We start from the raw sequence: 23,341 nt of genomic DNA, 5'->3' as shown, positions 1-23,341 counted from the left end.
AAGCCAAAAACCAAATGAGTGTGAAGGGATGGATGGAAGGAGGATGGTGTGTGTTCACGACGGCAGCATGGAATGCGAGACTCAAGGACAGGTAAGGCAGAAGAAATTCAGCCACGCAAGGGACAGGATTATTAGGAAGGAATAAGACGGAAAAAAGGGCCAAAAGAAGCCGGTGGTTTCCTTTTTCTTGGCTTTGGAGGGCTGACAGCGAAATACGGGGCAGGTTACGGAGGATGAGGAAAAAAAGGGAAAGACAAGGGAAAAAGAATGGATCAACGTCGAGGAGTATGGAGAATGCCGAGAACGAGCGATATCCACCCCGACTCCAGAGAGAGCAAAGAGAGCAAAGAGAGCAAACGAGCAGAGTGAAAAAAGCAGCGAGGACGCAGCAGGGAAGGGAGACGAGAATAGTAATATTTGGCAGGCAGAACCATTCTTTGGTCTTTGCTCAGTGCAGTGGCGGGCCATGCCGCAGAACGAGGACACAAAGTCAGCGGATGCATAACGATGGAACATTGCGTCTCAGCCTTGAATCCACAGTGGCCTTTGCCAAGAAAGACAACTGAAAGTCAGCGAAAGAAAGGCTTGAATGAAGGCCATTCAGGGGGGCAAGACTGTGCGCCAGGGAACCAGTCACAGCATTGCAAACGGCGCTGCAGGATGGCAGACCGGCATAGGGCGACGGTTCAGGGACAGCGCTGGGGGGGGAAGAGACCCATCCGGGCGCCCAAACTGGAAACCCTTGGATTGCGTTGCAGTTTGAACAGCTGCTGTTCCAATCGAAGGGAGAGATGGCGCGATGGAGCTCGAATCAGGGACTTGCAGGAGTTGGGGCGGTCTTGGAACCTGATCGAAATACGCGGTTCCGCCGCTCAAGTTCATCAGCGCGATTTCTTAGTGGGTGATTAAGGCTGATTAGCGCCGCTTAGTCACGTCTAGTCGCTGCCCTAGTGGGCGTAGCGGCTTGGCGGTCTTTACCGGCGCTGGCTTGGCGGGCCATGGTGTCGAACAGGCCCAGAATAACGACATCACGAGTCCAACAAACCCGATCGGCACTCGCGTCCCAATAAAAACTTGAAACATTAATCTATGGGTATACACAGCACGGGCGCACCCCGAAAGTCAAAATGAGCTTGCAGTTGTGTCAACTAAGAACATTTCACCGGAACAACGGCCGTCCTCCCACGCTTCCCGCACTCCACGTTACCGACCCTCGGACCCCCAAGTTCCCCAGACTCAGCCCAGAAAAGCCAACACCGCCGCCTTCGCCATCTCGCTTGTAGCGTCGGAGAGCCTCTCGTAGGTGGGATGGGAGCAGCTGCCCGCGGTGTGGGTTGGGCGGAAGCTTCTTGAGGGAACCACTTCCACTATGTGCCGAAACCCGAAACACTTCAGCAGCACCTGAACTCACGTCCCCGTCCGTCTCCGCCGGCTCACTTTTCACCCCCGTGAGATGTTCATTATTTGTAGCAGATTGATTCGTCTCTTCGCTTGTGGGATCGTCCTGGCTAAGCCATGCCAGTGCCGCTTGGTCCTGCGCATCCGCCCACTCCTTTTGGACAGTCCGTGCCTTTTCGATCATCTCTCCGGCGAACACCTTCGTAAACCCGTTGATTGTAGTCACGACACTAGCCGGGACAGACTGTGAAAGTGCATGGTTGACAATCCGCCGCAACGTCTCCTTCCTCAGCTTCGCTCGCTTGAACAAGTCGTACCGTTCGGACTGTAGGGGGTTAAAGGCATCCACAAGTAATCTACCACCAACAAATCCTCTGATTAGCATGTCATCCCCCCATATAGTAATGATTCTCTCTCCACAGCCCTGTAGGGAGGTTCGGGTAGCCCGAAGCCTTCCCAAAAGCAAGACAACTAAAATGGGAAAGGCAAGAGCGGGTGGTTATCATCAGGAAACTCACGCAAGATTCTTTCTCTCCCCCTCCACATCTTCACGCTCAGCCCCCTCTTCCCTCCCCAATAGCTCCCCTTCATCGTCAAAATCATCGTCTTCGTACCCTTCTTCGCCCCCATTCTGTCCACCTGCCGTACTTCCACCACCTGCACCACCCTTGGCAACGCTGACCGCATCCTCACTGTCCCTATCCCTCTCCCGTTCTCGTTCACGTTCCTTTTCCCGCTCCTTCTCAGCCTTGCTTTTCCGCCCGCGTTTCCTCCTGAAGACCCCATCGGCGCTTGCCCCGCCTAGGCTCCCCGTGAAACTCCCCGTCACGCTACCAGCATCGCTGGTCGCCGTCGCGCTGAACGCGCGCAGATCCGGGTCCACAGGAAATGAGGTCTGGCGGAGCGGGTGCATGCGTTGGCGTTTGAGGTTCTGTTGGCTTACTGACGCTGAGGATATGGATGTGCGTTTTAGCGGGTTGGCATTTGGGGGCGGGTTGGACGGTGGTGAGGACATTTCTGCTTGATCGATCCTGGTTCTGCTAGAACCGCGGCGGATGGTTTGTTGCGCGTTGAGTTGGGTGCTGGTTTTGATGAGAGATGCGGCGACGGGGTTTAGAACGGCGGCGAGGTGGGAGTGAGTATGAGGTGAGAAATTATTCACTGCGGAAAGTCGAAATAATGAATGATCAAATGGATATGGAAGGCGAGATTAGATGGAGTATGGCCTGAAAGGGGCGTGTGTTGCTTGATATCTGGAGCTCGCGATGCAGCTTGGATGATCGCATTCAAGTGGAACCAAGATGTTCCGGTCCGATATTTAATACATAATCCCAGCCTATATGCCAATATGGTACCTGGTGTGTTCCAGCCAAGGCACGATTTGCGAACATAACCGAGCCTCTCAATAGATCTACTTGATTCATGTCAAGGTTAAATTAACCTCATTGCTAGTGTTTGATTGAGATTGAAAATGCCCGAAATTGATTATCGCCGATAAAATCACTGCGTAAGGAGCGAAACTAACTTAACCATACATCGCTGGCTCAACGAAAGATTATCGCAAACGAAACATGACACTAACACTTAACAAAAATCAACTGTTTTACTAATTAACAATTTCGCAATGCCAAAATTCGATAGCGGTCGGAAATCCAGCATCAGAAGCAGTAACCTAGACGTGCTCTTCGCCGAGTCGAGGGGCCCCCCCCTTCCAATCGAGGCGTTCATAGTAACGGAACACCAAGTCATATCCGTTAAGGTCATGCACAATGCGATCGACTCGCTTGTATCCCTCCACATTTTCGCCCTTGGGCATTCGACGGGCTGCCTGTCGTTCGATATATCGGGCCTCCTTATTGTTGTCCCAGTCGCCTTCCACTCCGGGTTTCGCTTCAAAGACCGTCACAGTGAACCGACCAGGCTTGAATATGTTCACAACTTGCTGGATGATTCCTGCAGTAGTCTGGCCATTCTGCGAGTGCGGCACGTTGGTCTCAAAAGACGCATACGAGCAGTGAGGCTCAGGTGTCACATGGACAGTAAAGTAGTGGGTGCCCTTGGTGCCACCGTCAGGTGCAGGAATCACGCCGTTGGCAGAGAACCCGCATGGGGTGAAAAGATAGGCATCAATGCGCGACTCAGGGAACTTGTCCTTCGGGTAAACGTCCGATAATCCGCAGGACTCGGAGACTACGGTGCCAAGAGCGTGGCCCTCAGTGGTGAGTTCTGCAGGCAAGATCCCGCTACCCTGGGTGGATGAAACATCGTCCACTTCAATGTCGGATCCATTGCTGAACACGTCCACGTGGTCTTCCTTGTGGGAATCAAAGTTGCAGTACCGTTTCTCGGCAACACCAGTAGCATGGTCCAGGTAGAACTGCTTAGCGTTTCCCTCCTCCAAGTCTGTCATCAAAACCTCAAGAGTCTCGTCTGAAGCCCCGTCCTCGGCACCGACGCCCAAGTCAGACCGATCGGGAAGCTGAATGAACTTGGTCTCGGTTTCTTCATCGTCCGAATCCGCCGTCGGAGTGGCAGGGGGAGTGAGCAGAGTGTTGGGCTCAGTGAGGTACAGATACCAGTGCTCGCCGTTCATTTTGCCGATCATGTAGGCGCTGCCGTTCAAGAAAAGCTTGTCCATGGAGCGAACTTCATCTCTCCAGCTGCGGTGAGGCCCACGCTGACGGTCGGGGAAGAGAAAGTTCTTGCGGCTGTAGAAGACGCGGTACGGAGCTGCCGCAACGGTGATTCCACGGGACGGAGGAGCAGTAGACTTGGGGAATCCACCGTGCATAGCCGCAATTTCGAGAATGCGGGGCAGTCCTGACAACAGAGTGGTGGTGCCGCAAGTCTTCAGGATCAACTTATGCGGCCAGACGAACATGCTGGACTCCGACAGGAGATAGGCATCCACATCCTCGGACGAGACGATGGACAGCACCTGGCAATTGACAATGTCCAGCATCTCCTTCCAAATCTCCTCCGAAACCGCCTTCAAACCGAGAGTGTTCGAGGAGCCTAAATCCTTTGGGGAAGCGGCAAACCAGACCTCCAAGAGCTTCTCAGGGCCTACACACCCAGTTAGTCGTTCATCAACACATATAAAAGTGGACAAACATACCCTCAAAGGCATTGGTGGAGTCAAGATCCTGGGTTGCCTCATGATTGATTGTCAAAGACGGAGTCGCGGTGAACGAAGACGGCGACTGCGTATAGTGCTGAGGGATAACGTTGACCATCTCTTTAGTGGCAGATGCCTTCTTTTTTTTTTTCTTTTTTTCCTTTTATCGAATTGGTTCAGTCAACGGGTAGTTTATATTGCAATTGACGTCGCACTCGATTTGGCTTGTGAATCGTAGACAAGGAAGCCTAGAAGCACTATCTGCGACCCAGACGAACAAGGGGGGGGATGTTCGCCTGTGAAGAGAAGGCCCTGAAAGATCGAGAGCAATAGTGGCACTCAGCCGAGTAGGGAAAGTCTCAAAGAACCCGATGGGGGTGCTAGGGAGGGCGGAAAGAGAGCGAGAGGAGGAAGAAACCTCGGGAAAAAGGAATTGTGGCTATCTGTAAAGCCTCGTGCTGAAGATACCGATACCGGTGAAAGTATCGGGTCTAGCAGACGAGGATATCTGCTTCAAAAATTGAAAAGGAGATAGAAAAAGTGAAAATACGTCGTTGGAGGGGTGTTATCTGGGCCTAGGAAGGCGAGTTAGTCGCGTGCTCTATAAAGAAGGCAGGAACGGGCAAGCCAAAAGCCGATGAAGAAAAGCAAAGCAGAAACATGGGGATTCAATGGCAGTTACTGACTTCGCAGGCTTAGACAGGAATCGTAGTAGGTCCTTTGAGCTCATGGAAGGCAGAAAGAATTCGGGCTTAGATGAGCACGATCGAGCGAGACGCCACAGCTGTTGACATCTGCTGGATATTTGCAACTCTCGACTAGACAGGAGCAAAAAGGAGACGAAAAATCAGGTCAAGCCAATCTCAAGTCAAGACAAACGACGAGAGACGTGAATATTTGAGGGAAAAAAGAGCAGACTGGCGTGGGGTGCGCAGATTAGAGCGAGGAGATTGTTGGCGTTGAGTTGTGAAGTCTTTTCCTTCATTTTCTGGGGCCCACAAAAGCTGCCAGCGACCGTAATAAATACCTAGGGCCAAGCGAACTGAACTGTACTACTAGTAATATACAAACTCCGGTTGGGCGCTGTTTGAGGAATTCCGACGCTTGAGTCTCAGATCAAGTAGCCGAACAGGAGCAGATCCCAATGAGAATGGAAAATTAGGCGGACGATTCCGGAGAGTTGAGTAAAAGTGACCACTGACTGGGAAGAGAATGCAGGCTGCGTCTTGAAGGAAAAGCGCACGCCTGCACCCCAGTCTGGACCCCGAGTCTGGATTCTGGAAGCTCTTGGGCAGGTATGATACTGTAACGCTCCGGTAACTTTGGTACTAACCGGTTTGATACTGATACTTTCACACAAGGTCATGCCATAAATAGCAGGCGGTGCTAAACTCTCAGGAACAATGACGTAGCCGTCTGGTCTCCCGTCTCCCCTCTCTCGACCCCGGATCAGCCTTCATTATGAACTTGTTTCCAACTCTCGAGATACAGGTCCATCTTCTCAAGTCCCCTGCTGCCGGTGCAAACCCATCCGGCCCTCTCAGCACCACCCCTAGCGAAGAATTTCGAAGCCGCTTTGTCTCCCTTGAGCACCCACTCTAACCACTTCACAGCAGCCACCCCAAACTCCCCGCCATCAGGTTCCCTATACGTCCCAGAGTGTCCGACAGGGTAGTTCCCAATCCACTTCGGCGCACCAGTCAAATTTCCGTAGTCTGCTATGGCCTGATCAAAATCCGTCAGTACTATCCGCGAGTAACAGTTCCATGTTTCAAAGTCGACAAGCCCACTTACAGCGGGGTACGCAACATCACCCTGACCGCCAATATAATAGAAAACAGGCTTCTTAACCTCCTTTATAACCTCCGGCTCCTCGATAATCATTCCGTCGGGCAGATTCTCCTGTGCATTAGTTGTATTCCCCAACAATCCAGAGTTGAAGATTCCCAAAAACCCAACCGCGTCGTTACTGCGCTGCGTGTAAGCCAATAACCCCCCGCAGCTCTGACCTGCGGCGGCAATCCTAGAGCCGTCGACGTTCTCATACCTCCCTTGCTTGCCAGCCCGGCGTTGGATCCACGATACGGCTTCGTCCATTGCATCTTGGAATATCTTCCCTGTGCCATTAGGTGGCCCGAGAGCTAGGACGATGAATCCGTGCGAGGCGATGTTCGTAAGGAACGGCTCGAATTTGGTCCCATTGTTCTCGCAGCCGCCTTCGGCGAAAACGAGCACCGGGAGAGTGAGTGTGTCTGGTAATGGTGGTGAGGGGCTGTAGATTGTGTGTCTTGGGAGAGTTGGATCTGTGAACCAGGTCTATCCACTCGGCTTAGTTTTACTGCCTGGAAGAGAAAGTACAGGTAGGTATAGAGGAATTCACGTACTGCTGGGAATGGTCCGCTGCCTCCATGGTGAGATAGAAGCACAGACGTGGCAGATGCAGACAGTGCTAATAAGCATGTTGCAATACTTTGGTAGAGCATGTTTGTCCAGAGCCACAGTAGTTGGCAGAGAGCATCCGTCCTGGCTAGGTTTATATAAACATACCGCATAGTGTTCCCCACTGAACAAATGTCGGGGTAGTGGGGACACCTTCCATGGTTTCTAGATTCTTTGCATTGTAGTTAATCTTCAGTTAAATAGGAATGATCCAGATTATTAGTTCGCCCATGGGGAGCTGGACGCCAGTGGGGACACCCAATCTCGTACCGGACTGATCTGCAGTCAGTCTCCCGCTCAATAACCCATATAATGTATACATATGATATATACATATGATATAAGTTGCGAGGCAAAAAACTACCAAAGTATTGGTGTGTATCTCCTGAATACATAGAGAATATATTTCGGGCGCTTATTCTTACTCTATTTTGATTTAGCGATTATATATCAAAACGCGGTTGCCACGTGCTGTAGATTTAGGCGCAAATATCAACTTCAAGTAAATTCTATATATATTCAACATTCCTACACCTCAAACCTTTATATAGGCCGGCTACACCATTGAACACAAGAAGCACGGAAACAGAAGACTCATAAAAGCATTAGTATTGAATAAGTTAAGGTATCATAACAAATACCATCCTAGTTAACTCCTTTGACTTTAACTACCCTAACCCACCAAAATAGCATGAACAAGCTGCCCGTCGCCCAAATCCGCAACCTTATCCGCCAAAAACCCACCCAGTTTCTTATCTAGTCTCTCCTTTAACTCATCTGTCACCATCCCCGCACCATGCCCATTGGTCAGCGCCGCATGCCCGTCACGCAACGAGGCAAGAACACTGAGCAAAACAACAAGGACCTTCTCCGCCTCCGGACGCCGGGGGCTATCCTCTGCGACCCCGTCTTTGAGAAGCTCTCCGTAGGTGAAGAGGTTAGGTAGGATAAGGACACGGACGGCTTCGGACCCGCCGACAGCTTGCAGGCCGATTATGGCGCCGTAGTGGGCGCCGAAGGGTTTGGAGGGGTCGAGGAGGGTTTTTACACAGGAGCGTGCGAGGCGGGATTTTAGGGTGTGTGAGGAGTGAGAGTATTTGGTTGCGATGAGGCCGAGGAGGGAGGCGGAAAGGTCGCGGAGGGCGAATTGCTCGGAGAGTTCTGCGTTGCCGCCGAGCTGGCGGCCTATTAAGCAGGTGAGGATCGGGGGGACGAGAGATGCGATCTGCGTAGTCGGTTAGTCTGCAAAAAGAAAAGAGAGGGAAGAGCAGCAGCATACATATGGATCCACGTATAGAGACTTATTCTGCACCAAAGCCTCCGCCATGTGCATCACCTGTGTCAACACAAAGATATCCTTCAAGCCATGGGTAACCTTCTCCGAGATGAACTGCACGAAATATGGCACGAGCTGATGAAGTCCGGGATCCTCGCGCAAGCTCGCATATCCCGAAGTCCGATACTTCTCGCTCGACTCGTCCAAAAACGCATTGCAGACCTTTTCAAAGTAAAGCTGCAACTCCTTAGACAGAACATGCTTAACCAAAGGCTTAACAGCAACATTCCCGTTCCCGCTCATAGCCGCCAGCGTCGCATTCGCATTCGGTCCCTTGGACATCAACTCAAGGTTGCGCGAATCGGCCGCGGTCGGGTTTTGTGGTATAGACGGTTGTACGCCTTCAACGGCAAGCCAATGTGCTAACAACAGGAATAAATCAGCCACCATCCACCTTCCCCGGAATCAACAAAAACGGAAATGAGAAAACTAACCGGTGAAATTGATCTCTCTCGGCACCCTAGGCAGGGGCGCGTTAATCAACTTCTCAAAATCCACCTCCTCATCCTCCACATAGAAAAGCGGCTGGCCTGGTCCCAGCGACGCCTCGCCGAACTTCAGCGGTCGCGTCGACTCATACCCGTACAGCGGCTCGACGTCTAACACACGCAATGCGAGCGCGATATCCTGTGTCGTGAGGAGCGTGCGTCGGCTGTGGCGCATAAACTTCAGTGCTTCTTCGAGAACCTGCGCGATGCGGTATTCAACGTCCCGGGCGAGGGTGTCGGTTACATCGTTGTTGAGGTTGACAATACCGACTGATTCGGCAACATCGCGGATGTTGTCTGGGTTCCAGACGGACATTCTGGTGGTTGGTTTGCTGGGTGTAGGTCGGTATGTGTTAGGTGATGGTAAAGTGAGGTGTTGGGTGTTGAAACTGCTGTTGCTGGACCAAAGGTGAACTCAGTCGATCAGATTGGGGGATGAGTCCAACCGCGAAGGGCAAGCGGCATTCTGGATGAGCGCGGGCAACAGGTAATTGGGATTGGTGAAGCCGGGCTTGGTTGCAGGAAGCTTGAAGTGAATCCGCGATTGGAATCTGAGATGGACCCAAGGCGGTGTAGAGTTCAGCACTGGTATCTATAGTTACACTGTATGGTCCAACCACAGCTCTTCACACTGATAACACTTTCTATATAATATATCGTGAATTAGTATAACCAGGAATTTACTGTTGGCTAAGGAACAGAGAATCCGAAAAATCCAGTAATCTGATCTAGCAGCCTCATACAGTGGTATCTGCTAAATTTGAAAGAGTGGCGTTGAATTAATTAACTATACAAGAAAGGCTGTGTAGAGTCCAATAAAACAGTCTTGGACAATGATACGCCTCGCTGGCCTGCAAGAACAATTCTAAGAGGTATCATAAGAAACAGAAAACACAAGTCCATTAGTCTTCCCAACCACATCCGCAGCGAAAACCCCGGAATGAGCGATCACTTCTGCTCTTCTTTCTTCTCTTCCTTCTTCTCTTCCTTCTTCTCTTCCTTCTTCTCTTCCTTCTTCTCTTCCTTCTTCTCTTCCTTCTTCTCTTCCTTCTTCTCTTCCTTCTTCTCTTCCTTCTTCTCTTCCTTCTTCTCTTCCTTCTTCTCTTCCTTCTTCTCTTCCTTCTTCTCTTCCTTCTTCTCTTCCTTCTTGTCCTCCTTCTTAAGAGCAACAGTTCGTGCAGAACCTTCCAAATCTGCACCACCACCACCATAAACCTTAGGGAACTTCTCAGTCAAGCCAGGGAACTCCTTAGCGAGGTTGCCGCCGTTGGAAATAGGATGGAACTTGCGGGTGGTGTTCTCATCAACGAACAGCTTAACGAGCGCAAACACCCAGCCCATGATGGTGGGGACATTGACGAAGTACTTCTCACGCAGCAACTCCGGGTACGCGGTGCTGAAAACTTCAATGGTCTTCTTGGTCGCAGCCTTGATGGTCGGGTTCAGGCGGAGGAAACTAACGTTCAGGTAGTCGTGGACCTGGATCATCTGGTAGGGATCCTCGCCGTTGTAGTCGATCACCGAAGTGGCCTGGTCTAGCTTCAGTTCCTGGACAGCAAGCTCCATGAGGGCGGCGCGCCAATTGATGAATCTGCACATTATCTGTCAGCCAAGGAAAGTATAACCGAAAATGAAAGAGAAGAGGCCATACTCAGTGATATTCCCAAAGGTATCATCGATCTTCTTCACAGCGCCGTAGATATTCCAGGTAACAATCAAATCACCCTTCCCCTCGCGCTCATACGTAGTGAGGTAACCCAACCCGCCGAACTTCGCAGCATCATAGGTACTCTTAACCAAGGCAAGAGGGTCATTTTCCTTGCGCCATTGCAAGGCCCTGGTCAGCTGCTCCTCAGCCAGCTTGAGGTTACCCTCATTGGCACGCAGGAACTTAATGAGCACATTGATGGTGGGGATATCAGTAGCGTCGTGCTTCAGGGGCACCCCCCACATCTCCTGGTGGCCGGTCTTGGTCAAGATACCGGGGAGGCGGTCAAACAGCTGCTCGAGAGTAGGGGTCTTGGTGAAGTACTCTGGCTTGGAAGGCTCATTCTTCTTCTCTTCCTCGCCGGCTGCCTCGGGCTGGGCTTCGGACTTAGCGGCCTCTGGGGCTGTGGGCTGAGCTGGTGCCGTGCTTGTCGCAGCAGGTGTTTCAGCGGCAGCCGGGGCGGCAGAGGGTTCAGGGGCAGTGGGAGCAGCTTCAGTTGCAGGAGCAGTTGTAGCAGCGGCGGGCTCAGTGGCAGGCTCCGGTGCAGGCGCAGACTCAGTAGCGGTAGGCTGCTCGGACTTGGTGGTGTCGGGCTCCTGAGTCTGAGGGGCGGCGGCCTGAGGCTGGTCCTTTTTTTCCTGGTCGGCCATGATCGGAAAATCAATTAAGAGAGACGGAAGAAGAGAATACTGTGTCTAACAGGAATGGACTGTAAGAAGATACAATTGTGATGGGGAGAGCAGAAGAGAGATGCGTGGGAGAAAAAAGAAATGAAGATGCAGGAGCAGCCTTGGAGAAGAAAAGAACAAACCAAAACACAACTAACCCGCCTGGCGCAGGGCCCAGAACAGGCGGGATTCGGCGTTGTTAATTGGAATTACTATACCCAAGGTCGTGCAGGACCATCAGTTTTAGCTCAGCTTCGTAAATCATGGCCAGTGGGCTTTAATTCGGTCGTACGATCCATTGATTCGCGAATTTGTTTCCAAGTCTGTTCCTCCTGAGCGTGCTTGCCAAGCTGTCATTCTATAGTTAGGCTGCAACGGCTATATATAGCGTCTTAAACAACCCGTTACCCCGTTACCCCAGTGGCTATTCCTCGCGTCCTTTGGGTGGGTATTTGAGATACATATTCAGTTGATAACTCATCTTTGATATACCGCGAAGATCTATCAGAAAACAGAAATAAAACCAAGCCAAGCCGACGTAAATAACACAGTATGCTGGAAAAAAAAAGAAAAAAAGAGAAGGAGACACATTAGTCATTCGTCTCCTGGCTCCTGGCTGTCCATGTCTCAAAAGCGCTGGGGAATATACAATAGGAAAAGGGCAAAAAAAAAAAAATTAGCCGTAATTGTCAGTACTGACAGCACTTCACTTGCCGCCATTCACAAACTGCTGCGGAATTTGCGGCATGGGAGGTGGAACGCCAGAGTTGGTGTCTTCATCGTCTTCGTCTTCGTCCATTTCATCCAACTCCTCGGGGTGTCTATCACAACCGGTTAGCATTAATACCCAACGCCTCACGTGGCAGAAGGTGGGGATGGAAAACGGGAAAGGATGGTTGGGCACGCACGCCAGGAGTTCCTTGATATTCCGCATTTCATAATGCTTCCTCCGCTGCTTTTCGAACTGCGCATGTTTCTCCTTCGCCTGCTCAGGTGTCAAGAGCTCATCACCATTCGTCTCGCCGGAATCGTTCGCGCCAACGACGACATGCTTATCGCTGCGATGGGACTCATTGCTCAAACTGCGCGCACGTGTAATCCGATCGTCAGCATCAAGATGTGTCCCATGCGTGAGCTCCTCTTCGGGATCGCCCAGTTCTAGCTCGGGAATGTCATCCTCAGAGAACTTCTTGGAAGTAGAGGAAGACGACGGCGGCTTCTTATCCTTATCTAGCTCGTCCACGACAACGCCCTGCGCATTGATCAGGCTCTCCTGCGCCTCTGCAAGTCTCATCTCCTCCTCGTCCTCGGCGGGGTCATAGTGCGGCGCATACGGGGTCTTGGGCTCGTCAATTTTCATCTTCGCCGTTTTTTCCTGTTCCGCCAGGTACAGGTTGGCCTCATCCCACTTAAGGCGGGGTGAGGCGTCGTCATGGTGACCGTGGGAGCTGGCGAGAGACGTGCGCCGGGAAGAGGCAGACGGGCGACGACCGGCATTTTGGAGCGTATTTTGCAAGGTGAGTTCCTTGGTGTCGGCAGGTGGGGATGGGCTATGATGGACGTGGACGTGAACGTCGTCGTGCGAAACATGGAGGCGGTTTTGAGAACTAGAGTTCTTTAGAATACCTAGATGGGGCAAGTCATGCACTTTTAGATCGGATCCAAATGTTAAAAGATCTTGATCTCGACCGACTCACCCTTGGGTCTCTTTGGAATTTCGGTGTTCTGCGCCATTTTGGGTTGAAGTGTGGATTGGCAGTCGAGTCGTTGAAGCACTCTCTTGTGTAATCCTTGTTCTCTTCGCGGGCGTCGTGATCAAACAAAAGGGAAAACGACAACTCAGGTAAACAATCTAGAAGCAAGTCTCGAAAGCGCGCGACGACCTAGTTATACATATCGACTCAAGTCAGCTGAAGGTCTAACCGCAGAGCTGAGATCAGGTCTCACACACTAACCCTCCTGACAGTGGCAACTAGGTACTGTAGTCACAGGTCCCGCGGATGACCAGATGATTTGAAAGAACTTGGGATATTGTCTCAGCCTCGAAAACGCGTGACCGCCAGATACAGCGTCCTTGGAATGGAAAGATGAAGAGGGAAAAGCAGTGCCAAGACCACATGTTAGGCTCGTCTGATTTGGCACGTGGGGTTACCAGAATGACGTCGTAGATGTATTAGGTAAGCTGTTTATTTAGTTAGTTAACTAGGCATAAGTTACAACTTTAGGGCACAAAAATAAACAAAGTGTTCTGGATTAAATGTTAAGTCGTCTCCAGTGCAACTCCAAAAGATCTTAATCTTGCGTAATCAAAGGGTACTCCGATGGTATAAGTTCAAAGTGCCACCCATAAGCCGGGCCTTGTATGCTGTAATATATCAATCAAATAACCCGCACTCCGCCGAGAGAGAAATTCCCAGTACAGCTACAAGTCGAGAACGATACACAGCCCAAACATACAACTAGAAGATAGAAAGAAAACCACTGCTCCGAAATTAGTGACGTGGAATATGGAATAACAGATAAGTCATCCAACCGCTCCAAGATGGTATCAATAAAATAAAGGAAAAGAAAGTAAAAAGAAAGTAGAGAATATTAAGCAATAGACTCAAACTCCTCGCGCTCACGAAGCCGGTTCCGTGCGAGCTCATCTCCCCCATTGGCTGAGAGCTGCATCCAGTGCAGCGCCAGGCACATAGTATGGGGGTCTGATTTGGAGTCCTTGTCGCGGCGGTACATCATCTCCGCCTTGAAGGTATCTCTTAGTAAAGTAAGGGGGAAGGTCACTCGTGGGACGAGTTCAGGGTGAGTGAGGTATAGAATCGCCAGTTCGCGTTGAGCAACAGAATGCCCCTCCTTCGCTGTGATGATCCACATGTTGGCTGCTTCTTTCATTGGATCACCCACGCGAGGATGCATATCGTACATATGGGGAGGATGCCGACGGGTGAGTTCTTGGGAGACGATCTCGTCTGCAATCTCCACCATACTGTTACATACTTCATCTTTCAAGCTGAGAGCAGCCAGTCCAAATTGCAGGAATGAAGTACCGCTGTCTGTCTTGTTCAGGGTATCACTAGGAACAAAAGCCGATATAAACTGGAGATCGCGGAAGAGAGTCTTTGGCTTCATATCGAGGATAATTTCCCGAAGAGCCTCGACGATCTGCTTCTCGCTGGGTATAGAATAGTCGGATGGTCGAGAATCGAAGATCACCGACTCGACAGGAGGTGACGTCGGCGTGTGTAGCGGGTCTTTTTCAGGTCGGTGACGCCCATGGGGCTCGGAGAAACTGCATCGCGCATCGCGCTTCCTATGAATGGCAGACGTACGTCTTTGACGAGGGGTGGAATTGGGGACATAGGGAGACGATGATTGGTCATCGTTGGCAGTAGTTATTGACGCGATTACCAAGCTTCGGAGATCTCGAAGTGCATCGAGCTTGACAAACGGGTTACCGTGACGGGAAAATACGTCCAGGAGACGTCGAAATACCGTGCTATAAGAGAATGGCGCTGAAACTTCCAAGCCAACTGTGTTATTAGTAGCCTCGGAGGAAACTCCTGAAGACTCCCGATTGAGAGGATCAAGTGACCTGCTTCTTCGGGAGGATGGAACGCGATGGATTGATTGGCGAACCGCTCGTTCATCACACTCCGAGTAGAAACGTTGGATGCGAGATCGTTTCCTCATCTTCGCCTGGATTCTCTTTTGGTCTAGTACACTGCCAAACCAAGCATCTGTTTCGGTGCCACAACTCCATACCGGTGAGCCAAGATCGCTCAACAGTAAGCTTGTCAATGTGTGCCGAATGTTATCCAGGAATGCTGCTTTCCCATGCGACTTTTGATCAGTGCGTTTTGGTGGTTGAATACCAGTGTCACTGAGCATGGACGGAGGTCGAGAATAGAAGCTAGATGCACTCGGCGCGTATTGGGTATGTGGAGGGGGAGCCGACCAGAACGTGCTGCACGAGTCTCCAGTGGTGGTCGATGGAGCCCTATCGCCGAGGATGGAAGAGGTATCAGTACCGGCGCCTGGGGCTCTCCATCTATCGGAATCTAAACTTTGGAAGGAAGGCTTCAGATTCAGTCTAGGAGGCTCCTGGGAGACCCTCGATGATTCCTGCGGACGTAAAATTGTGCTGGCAAGAGAGGGTGTAGAGTGAGGAGAATCATCGCTAGCCGCGCCAAACGACCGTAGACTGGAAGCAAGGCCGAGGAAGCCTCGGTTACTGGACCCTTCGTACTTGGCTCGTTCTTTGTGGAATAATTCACTGGCCCATAGTACTGGTGTTTCTGCCATCGTTTCCCCAACCAAGCGGTTGATGCTGGTTCCAACCTCGTAACAGAAACGGTGAATCCGTTCTTCACCTTTGCAGAAATTGTCGATGTTGTTATGGGCCAGCCATTTCCGAATCAAATCAACCTGTTCATCAGCGAGCTTGGTCGGCCCTGCTTGATTGCTAGGAGCCTTCATGACGTTCATAATTTGCAGCTCAGGCTTCTGGAGGAACGCTCCGCCAAAAGATCTGGCGCTACCACGAAACCGAGGTTCGGGTTGTGCGTACTTGTGAGCGTAGGGCATAGTCTTAAGCGCGAGTGCGACATGTCTAGCTTCCTCGTAGCGTCTGGAGTTTCTCACATCAGTCATAAACCACATTTTGTTTCGAAGCCTCGCCATGGCCTTCATCATCTCCTTCACCTTCTTATGAAGCCGTTGTGTATGGCGGTCAAGAGCAACAAAATCAGCTTCACAGCGTTCGATGACAGAGCTAGATGTTCGAAGAGAGTGGACACAGGTCGAGTGCATTGGTTCCAGTATCCAAGAATCATCACCATGCTGGGTTGACGTGTTAGCGACACTCCTGCGGAGCAGCCGAGTGGCATTCCACCAGTAATGCGCGCCAATAAAATCGGAGCTCTGGTGACAGTATGCCATGGCGCGATTGAACCGTTCCTTAAGTGATAGAGAGTTTGCTTGGGATTGACCTCGACACAGCTGTAGGCCAAATTCAGCGCGGTCACCAGCAGGATTTTCCTGAATCAGTTTCACAATGGCTGTCTGCAGCGCCTCAAAGTTGTCTTCAGTTCCTAAGGAGGAGGAGTTTCCTTCCTCGGCGGGGTAGTTCCCCAAAGAGTTGGGTTGACCATCTGAAAACAGGCCCCAGACTAGTCTCATACCATTTTGGGAAACAGTGAAGAGTGTCCATTCCTCGGCTGACGGGGTCTCTAAATGGGTATGGACGTCATGGTCGCCTTGGTCAGATAACTCAAAACGAATCCTGTCAGCTTTAGACTCCACAGTGTTCTCGTGCAGTGAGAAGAAATGGACGTCCGTTGGGAGGAGCCCCTTGGTGTGGAACGTCGGCCTAGGAGAAAACGGCACAGATGCACGATAGAAGCCTGGCTCGAATGTGGTTGACATCACATGCTTGTCTGGCTGTGATCCAAGCGGCGAGAGGGAAATACCAGAGGATGGCGACTGGGAGTTGTACGCCAGTGGAGTAGGCGTGGGGAAAAGCGAATTCAGCAATGTAAGAACATCGGCATTGGAGAGCATCAAAAACACTGCAGGGGAGGCCGGTCCATTAGGAAGCGCTGTGGGGCGACCTGAACTTTGAACGTTCCTGCTGGTAGGATCGTGGATATGGTCAAGCATATTCTCAACATGGTCCCTGACTCGAGGGCGAGCCATGGGATAATGATGCCTAATGATGTGGTGAGATAATGTTAGCAAACCGCACTTACTTGTAAAGCGGCGGATCAAACAAATATGGGCAAATACGCACATCGGGCGAAGAATTGCAAGTGCCTGCGAATAAGCTTGAAACCCGACCTGGCCAAGCAGTTTCTCTCTTGCGTCTTTCCTGATATAGAAATCAAGTAAAAGGTCGTGGCCCTATGAACCTGGTCAGTGGATGGCGATTTGAATAAGGCGGACAGGACTGACCTCAGGATAAGTTAGAGCCCCGTAAAGGAACTTGGGGAAAAACCATTGAACGAGCAAGAAATCCAAAAAGCGATCGCGGCAGTCCTGGTGGTCGAGCTTCTGCAAGATTGCTTTGCTCAGTTGCATGACTGACTGGGGTAGTCCTGCGTCTGGATCATCCAAAAGTTCAAGTAACGCATCCACAGTGGACGCAAAGTATTCCTCGGCAACATCCGTCCTCAAAGGGTCTATCGGGTCCATATCATAGCCGGGTGGGGGCTCTACATGCTCCAGAAGGAATGCACCGGTTTGGAGGATATCCATGAGATAAAGCTCAAACTTGGGTTTTGCCTTCCAATCGCTACCTGTGGCCCATAGTGTCAGGATGTGGTCGATGAGCGCATAAGACCTGCTGGCACCATCGGCGATGAGTTTCGCGCAGACCGAGGACCACATATCCAAGCGTAGCTGTGCCTCCAGGGCCTCCGAGTCCAAGGGAGCTGCATAAACATTAAACAGCAAGGTGGACAGGGGGTCCGTCCTCTCGAATGCCAAAACACGGTCTTTGAATGGAATACCAGAAACAGGGCCGGTTCTCGAATTTAGACTGGAAATCCTTGAACGGGACGTAGGAGGGAACGAGGGATCCCCACCGGCCTCCCAGGAGGTGACGGAGGAAGATATCAAAGTAGACAGCTGGTTAGGGGTCAAGCTGCATAACTTTTCAAACACAAACTGGGGATCCGTGCGGACTGATTGAAGGATATCAAGAAGATCAGCCCTCGACTGAGGGCTCAGCTGGGAGAAGAAATCCGGGTCGCGGCCCAAAGAAGCGTCTCGAGGGCTGGGCCAATCCTCCCAAGGATCCGGCTGGTGAAGATAGCGCCGGGCTGCTAAAGAACAGGGCTCCTGGAGATCAATCATGGTGTGGTAGAGAGTGATGAAATTGGCCTTGTCGTCATGCTTGAGCCTATCAACCAAGCCGCGTTGAACAGCGGCTCCGAGGCGGATCAGGCGCGCCGATATTCCCATGGACACTTTGGTCGCATGGAGGCGCTGTTCTAGTTTCTTCCTGCGCGCCTGCTTGTGCTGATTCTGGCGATAACGACCGGCCAGCTCCTCGAAGGAAACCTTGGGGCGCTCTTCCACCGGCACGGCAGTGGGCTTCACAATAGAGGGTTGTTCATCCTCGGAAGAAATGGGTGTTGAAATGAACCGCCAACTGGAGCGGTCCGAGTCGCCAGACTCACCTGTAGTGTGACTCGAAGTCGAATGTGGGGAATGCAGTATAGGGGACATGCTGGCCTTCGCGTCAGCACCAGGAGGTGCGGCTTCACATGGTCGGGTCGTCTTAAGAGCGGCAGGGAGCAGGTCTGATAATAAAGAAGCCAAAAATTGTTAGGAAATTAAATGCGCAGTCAGTTTTCGCAAGAAGGGGTGCAATATTGATTGAGAGCGCCAGGCAAATCACAGCGTTTATGCCCAAAGACGCCGATCTTATCTCCGGAAAGGGGAGAGGGAGGTATGGAGAAAGGTAGTCTCATAATCGAGACACAAAAGCCAAAAAAAAAGGGAAAGGGCGATTTAAACAAGAAATAGAAAAGGAGAAAAGAAAAAGAGGAACGCACTGCTCACAAAAGCCAGGGGGGAAGAAAGACCATCAGATTGGGCATCAAACATGATGTTGTTGCCATGGGCAGTCGCCAGTGGTGGACCGCTCGGCTTGGATGGCTCAAAATGGGGGGTGGAAAATGGAGGAGGATGGATGGCGGCCGCGGCGGCAGAGGCGACTTCCTGATTATCGCATGGCTCCTCTAAAGAGGGCGAAGACGACGACGGACGGATTTCATGAGGCGGCAGGTCTGGCGACGGAGGCAGCCTTGAGGGCAGAGTCGGCACGATGAGGGTCTCCAGGATGATAACGCGACAGAGGGGGCGGGAGTAGAGGTGGAGAGGGAGATAGAGACGGAGAGGGAGAGGGAGAGGGCGACGAGTAGAGGATAAAACAGGGAGAATAAGTAAGAAATGGCAGGCAGCGCAGGGTTCTTATTGGCAGCGGTATAGAAGCTGCAGTTACCAACGCAGTAACGCAGGTTGCAGAGCGGACGGGGTAAACTCCGAGAGTGCACAGCGCGACAAGTGGCGGGACGACAGCAGTTCCAAGTTCCAAGGATGCTACAGAGCCGGGAGCTGAACGGATGGATGACTTGCAGACAGGCAGGCAGTCGAGAAGGGCGAGAGCGCGAGAATAAGATGAACCCTCGCCGATGGGGATGCCAACAAATCGAGGGGCGCGACAAGAGAGTGAGCTGGCAGGCGGTGACTCGAATCGGCCGCCTGCATCTGTCTTATTATTGTTCTGGCTGCTAATGCTCTTCGTCTACGCATACATATGCTGGACTGATACAGAGTCTGGTACGGTAGTGTCTGGCTGGCTCATCTTTTAGATAATAAAATCGCCTCCTCGTGAACACTCGAGCTGACAGCCGGTCGCCCTCAGTCGACTGCTCGCCAACGAGCAGCGCGAGCAGCAGCTGAAGTGGCCCGCCAGTCGTCCAACATGAAGAAGTGATGCGTTGGCACTGCATGCATGAAGCCTCCCCGCCGCTCTGATTTGTCGCCCGCCCTCCTTCGCGCCTCTGCTCGCCCACGAAAATCTCCCATCCAGAACTTGGAATCGGACTGCTCTGCTGCTCTCCCACTCGCTTCGGGTGCTTGGTCTGCTCTTCTCGACTCGACTTCTCAATCTTGCGCTGAAACACGATCGCCTCCGTCGAAACAGTCGTCTGCTTTTAGGTTTGATTCGCCGCTTCCAAGATTCCTCCCAGATCTCCCGGAGTCTTCTACCATGGTTCTACTGTACGCTCCCGAGCGCATCCTGTGGAATCAATCAAACTGTATTAATGGCTACTGCACGTGTCTCATTATGTCGATTTCTCCATCTCCCATTTCTCTATGTAGTAAGGGCAGATCTGCTCCTAGCTTGCGCTTGTCCCCGCCACATTCCTTCCATTCTCGCATCGATCCATCGCTTCAACCGGCGGGGTACACTCCACGGCCTGCGCTGTGTGCCCCTCTCCTCGACAGGTACGTACGACATACCACCGAGTCGCTTCTGGATTTCTCTGCGCGGCCGTGTCCATCTGGTCGATATTTGTAGCTGGGAATGCAGTCTCACTGCGATACAACCATCTCGGATCTGGTGGGTCTGCAGTCTCCCATCAGGGCACCGCAGTATACCGTAGTTGCAGAATCATGACTAGTGATATCGGTCGTAAAATAATGATAGTGGAGGATTTATTCATCCTTCCCGTCACGCCAACTCGAGCCGTCGTCTGTTGTCCGTTGTCCTAGTTGCAGGCCCTAGACTACTTGCAGACCCATTTCTTGTCCGCTTCCTTTTGTCCAACCCGCGTCGCTACCAAGTCTAAAGTGTCTTTGAGAGTGCCTTTGGACACTTTCGGGAATCTAGACAAAAGTGATCAGTAGGCTGCATCCAATCATTAGGGCCAGGCAACATTTCTTACCGTTTCTTCAAGATTTCGATCAAGCCCGTCTTGGTTAGATCGCTTCCCTCAACAACGGTCTTGAACTCGGCCAGTTGTTCCACTGGAAACGCCCGCTTGGACTTGCCGGCAGCCACCGCATTCCCGTCCTGCATCGCCAAGGATCCCGAATTCTGCGTTGCTGGGTTCCCCATGAATGAATGCAAGGTTGAACGTTGTCCCAAGCCGTTGGTCTGTCCCGGCTCTGGAACCTTTGGCTTCTGCCAGTACGACGTTGAGAACGGGTCGATTGGAAATGTAACAGACGGTAAAATCGTCTCGATTTTGTAGCTCTGCAGATCTGGGTCGGATTCCTGATCTTGCCATTTGATGCCGGAGCATACTGGCTCTAGATCTCCCACAAGTAGACGCCGTTTGCCGTTTGCTAGGTGATCATCCTCGTCGTCTAGAAAGCCGTCCATGTCCTCGTCACCATCTTCACTGCCCTCCTCTTCTTCCTCAGAGTCCAATTCCTCTCCTTCTTCGGCATCCTCCCATTCTGCTTCGGAATCGTAGCCGTAATTAACTTCAGGTATCTCACGACGGAACGGGTTGCGCATTAGTTTAGCTCCCTTTTCTTTGGGCAAATGCTTGGTGTAAGTTCCTTGGTAAGGCGGGCGAACGTCTTCCCCAAACTTTAAAGATTTCATCCTCACTTGCTTCAAGGAGTCTTGCAGCTTTCGAGCAGCCTCCGAGGTTTCTGGCAGGTCGCTTAAGCTCTGCATTTGAAGCAGAATGTCTTTGACTGACATCTTCTGACACCCTCGTCGTCTTCTGTACGGCATCATCTTAAATAGCTCTGACGGGCGAAAAGCTATTTGTTCAGTAGATCCCGTGTTAAAAGACGAGTCAACCGTTGTTCGTAAATGAGCTAATGCTTCAGCATCTCTTTCAAACCTGTGTTGAGGCGCCATATAGGTATGTGGATGTAGGAAGAAGTCCGGAAACGCTCGTTTGTAATCGGACACTTTTTCAACCGTCTCGGATGAGCCAGCAGAATCTCCATCGCCGGACGGCTTCTTGGGCGAACTGCCAACGGCCGAAAGAGGCTGATCTCCAGATGTCTTTGGTTTAGCGAAAAAGGAATTCAGCTTGGTTTGTGCCTGTCCAGACGTTAGTAACTCCAAATCAATATTCGCCAAATACATGACGAGAGAGAACGAAGGAAAAAAGTGAGGTATAAGAACTTACCCTCTCCTTCTTCAGCTTCTCCTCGTCTTTCTTGCGTTTTTCTTCCTCCCTAGCAGCCTTCTCGTCATCCTTGGCCTTCTTCTTCTCCTCCCGTTTTTTCCGCTCCTCCTCCTTCTCAGCATCCTTCTTTCGCTTCTCCTCCTCTCTCTTCAATTTCTCCTCCTCTCGTTTCAATTTCTCCTCTTCCCGCTCAGCATCTCTCTTTCGTTTCTCTTCATCCCTTTTCGCTCTCTCCTCATCCTTCCTAGCCTTCTCCTCGAGTCTTTGACGCTCCTTAGCCTCTTTCTCCTGCTGTTTAGCATCCCGGCTAGCAGGAGACAGCTTTCTCTTTTTAGCAGCAGGAGGAGAACCAGCCCCGCCATTCCCAGACGGGGGTTGTTGAGTCTGGCCCGTATCATTATTTGACGCCGGCGGACTCCCCGCGGTACTTGTTGTTTGAGCCGGCATAGTCACAGCTGGAGCCATGGCCACGCCGTGTTCGGCAGCCTTCATATCTAGAGATTCCATTCTGTTTTCTTTGTCGTCGACGTATATCGCGGTCGAGTTGTTTTGCACTGAAGGGACGGGTGTGGGTGTAGATGTATCGGTTTCATGAGCAGATCGTTTCTGGCTCGGCGATAATTGAGTCTGTGTGGAGGGGAACGGTGCCGATGTCGACGAAGGTGCTGAATTGGGGTCCATCGAGATGGACACTTCCATGGTTTTTGTTTTTCCTGGTTCGAGATGGGAGAGTGTGGGAGGGAACGGTTTATTTTGAGGTTGTGGTTGTGGTTAGGTGGGCGCGAAGAGAGCCACTCACGCGAGTGAATACAGACTGTCCGGACAAACAGCAAGAGATTGAAGCTAAACAGCAATGTAATCAGACAATGATAGTGAGTACTTAAACGTCAACCATAAACAACAATCGAAAAGAGTGACTAGAATTGCGTTCCAATTCAACCAGGGCGGAAGGGACATGGGCCGATCTTCGAGCAGAGGCCCGGACGCGTTAATTGAGGCCCTCACGCGCCTGCCTCGCGTAGGCACCATCACGTGATATATTATCTAATACAATGTTGCTCAATAGTTAACTTAGTTAAGTTAGTTAACTAGTTAGTTAGTCAGTTAGTTAACTAGTTAAGTTAACTTTACCTAGTTATTTAACTATAATTACACATGTGGTTGAGAATTCAGTTTTAATATAGACATCTCAAGGCGTCGTAGCACCGCTCCTTTACTAAAAGGCGAGAGTTACATGTATCAATACACCAGTATGCGATACGCACATTTAGATAAGTGCAGGACTTGTTGCTTAGAAAAGTAAATAGCATAAGGCTTTCAAGGCTCAAAATTGTTATGTTGGTATGAGTATGTATGTACAAGATATTATTATTATTATTGGTACTCCCTCATAAAATGCCTTAACGGTGCAATAAATACCGATACAGCGGGTACATTCAACGTCTGATCAATCGCTCATAAACCAGACAGAGCCAGGACTAGCCTGACGGTAGGTGATCTCCCCGTGTAAGTTAGTCTCAGC

At 51.2% G+C, this 23,341-nt stretch overlaps 8 protein-coding genes across 8 annotated transcripts; all 8 read right to left on the bottom strand.

Annotated features, from left to right (window-relative positions):
* Positions 1–1,159: 1,159 nt before the first annotated feature.
* Positions 1,160–2,413, bottom strand: APUU_60622S (transcription initiation factor TFIID subunit 11 family protein; the record flags this gene model as incomplete). The annotated part of the gene is made up of 2 exons (XM_041693883.1): positions 1,160–1,754; positions 1,917–2,413. 2 exons carry the CDS (start codon positions 2,411–2,413, stop codon positions 1,160–1,162), a joined length of 1,092 nt encoding a protein of 363 aa, XP_041559768.1.
* Positions 2,414–3,070: 657 nt separating this feature from the next.
* SPE2 (adenosylmethionine decarboxylase SPE2) lies at positions 3,071–4,634 on the bottom strand (the record flags this gene model as incomplete). The annotated part of the gene is made up of 2 exons (XM_041693882.1): positions 3,071–4,464; positions 4,517–4,634. The coding sequence occupies 2 exons, from the start codon at positions 4,632–4,634 to the stop codon at positions 3,071–3,073; spliced, it is 1,512 nt and encodes a 503-aa protein (XP_041559767.1).
* Positions 4,635–5,965: 1,331 nt separating this feature from the next.
* On the bottom strand, positions 5,966–6,613 carry APUU_60620S (uncharacterized protein; the record flags this gene model as incomplete). The annotated part of the gene is made up of 2 exons (XM_041693881.1): positions 5,966–6,241; positions 6,311–6,613. 2 exons carry the CDS (start codon positions 6,611–6,613, stop codon positions 5,966–5,968), a joined length of 579 nt encoding a protein of 192 aa, XP_041559766.1.
* A 1,015-nt stretch (positions 6,614–7,628) lies between these two features.
* Positions 7,629–9,095, bottom strand: APUU_60619S (TATA-binding protein-associated factor TAF6; the record flags this gene model as incomplete). Its single annotated transcript, XM_041693878.1, has 3 exons — positions 7,629–8,180; positions 8,235–8,653; positions 8,726–9,095. The coding sequence occupies 3 exons, from the start codon at positions 9,093–9,095 to the stop codon at positions 7,629–7,631; spliced, it is 1,341 nt and encodes a 446-aa protein (XP_041559765.1).
* A 632-nt stretch (positions 9,096–9,727) lies between these two features.
* On the bottom strand, positions 9,728–11,137 carry sfh5 (CRAL/TRIO domain protein; the record flags this gene model as incomplete). Its single annotated transcript, XM_041693877.1, has 2 exons — positions 9,728–10,370; positions 10,431–11,137. 2 exons carry the CDS (start codon positions 11,135–11,137, stop codon positions 9,728–9,730), a joined length of 1,350 nt encoding a protein of 449 aa, XP_041559764.1.
* A 724-nt stretch (positions 11,138–11,861) lies between these two features.
* Positions 11,862–12,889, bottom strand: APUU_60617S (PP1-complex regulatory subunit GLC8; the record flags this gene model as incomplete). Its single annotated transcript, XM_041693876.1, has 3 exons — positions 11,862–11,976; positions 12,064–12,781; positions 12,853–12,889. 3 exons carry the CDS (start codon positions 12,887–12,889, stop codon positions 11,862–11,864), a joined length of 870 nt encoding a protein of 289 aa, XP_041559763.1.
* Positions 12,890–13,747: 858 nt separating this feature from the next.
* On the bottom strand, positions 13,748–18,763 carry APUU_60616S (uncharacterized protein; the record flags this gene model as incomplete). Its single annotated transcript, XM_041693875.1, has 4 exons — positions 13,748–16,862; positions 16,944–17,053; positions 17,105–18,456; positions 18,712–18,763. 4 exons carry the CDS (start codon positions 18,761–18,763, stop codon positions 13,748–13,750), a joined length of 4,629 nt encoding a protein of 1,542 aa, XP_041559762.1.
* A 1,688-nt stretch (positions 18,764–20,451) lies between these two features.
* Positions 20,452–22,518, bottom strand: APUU_60615S (putative chromatin assembly factor 1 subunit A; the record flags this gene model as incomplete). The annotated part of the gene is made up of 3 exons (XM_041693874.1): positions 20,452–20,551; positions 20,611–21,731; positions 21,820–22,518. 3 exons carry the CDS (start codon positions 22,516–22,518, stop codon positions 20,452–20,454), a joined length of 1,920 nt encoding a protein of 639 aa, XP_041559761.1.
* Positions 22,519–23,341: the final 823 nt, after the last annotated feature.

This window comes from Aspergillus puulaauensis, chromosome 6, assembly GCF_016861865.1.
Source record: "Aspergillus puulaauensis MK2 DNA, chromosome 6, nearly complete sequence".
Taxonomy (NCBI): Eukaryota; Fungi; Ascomycota; class Eurotiomycetes; order Eurotiales; family Aspergillaceae; genus Aspergillus; species Aspergillus puulaauensis.
This window is presented reverse-complemented; position numbering and strand designations above follow the sequence as displayed.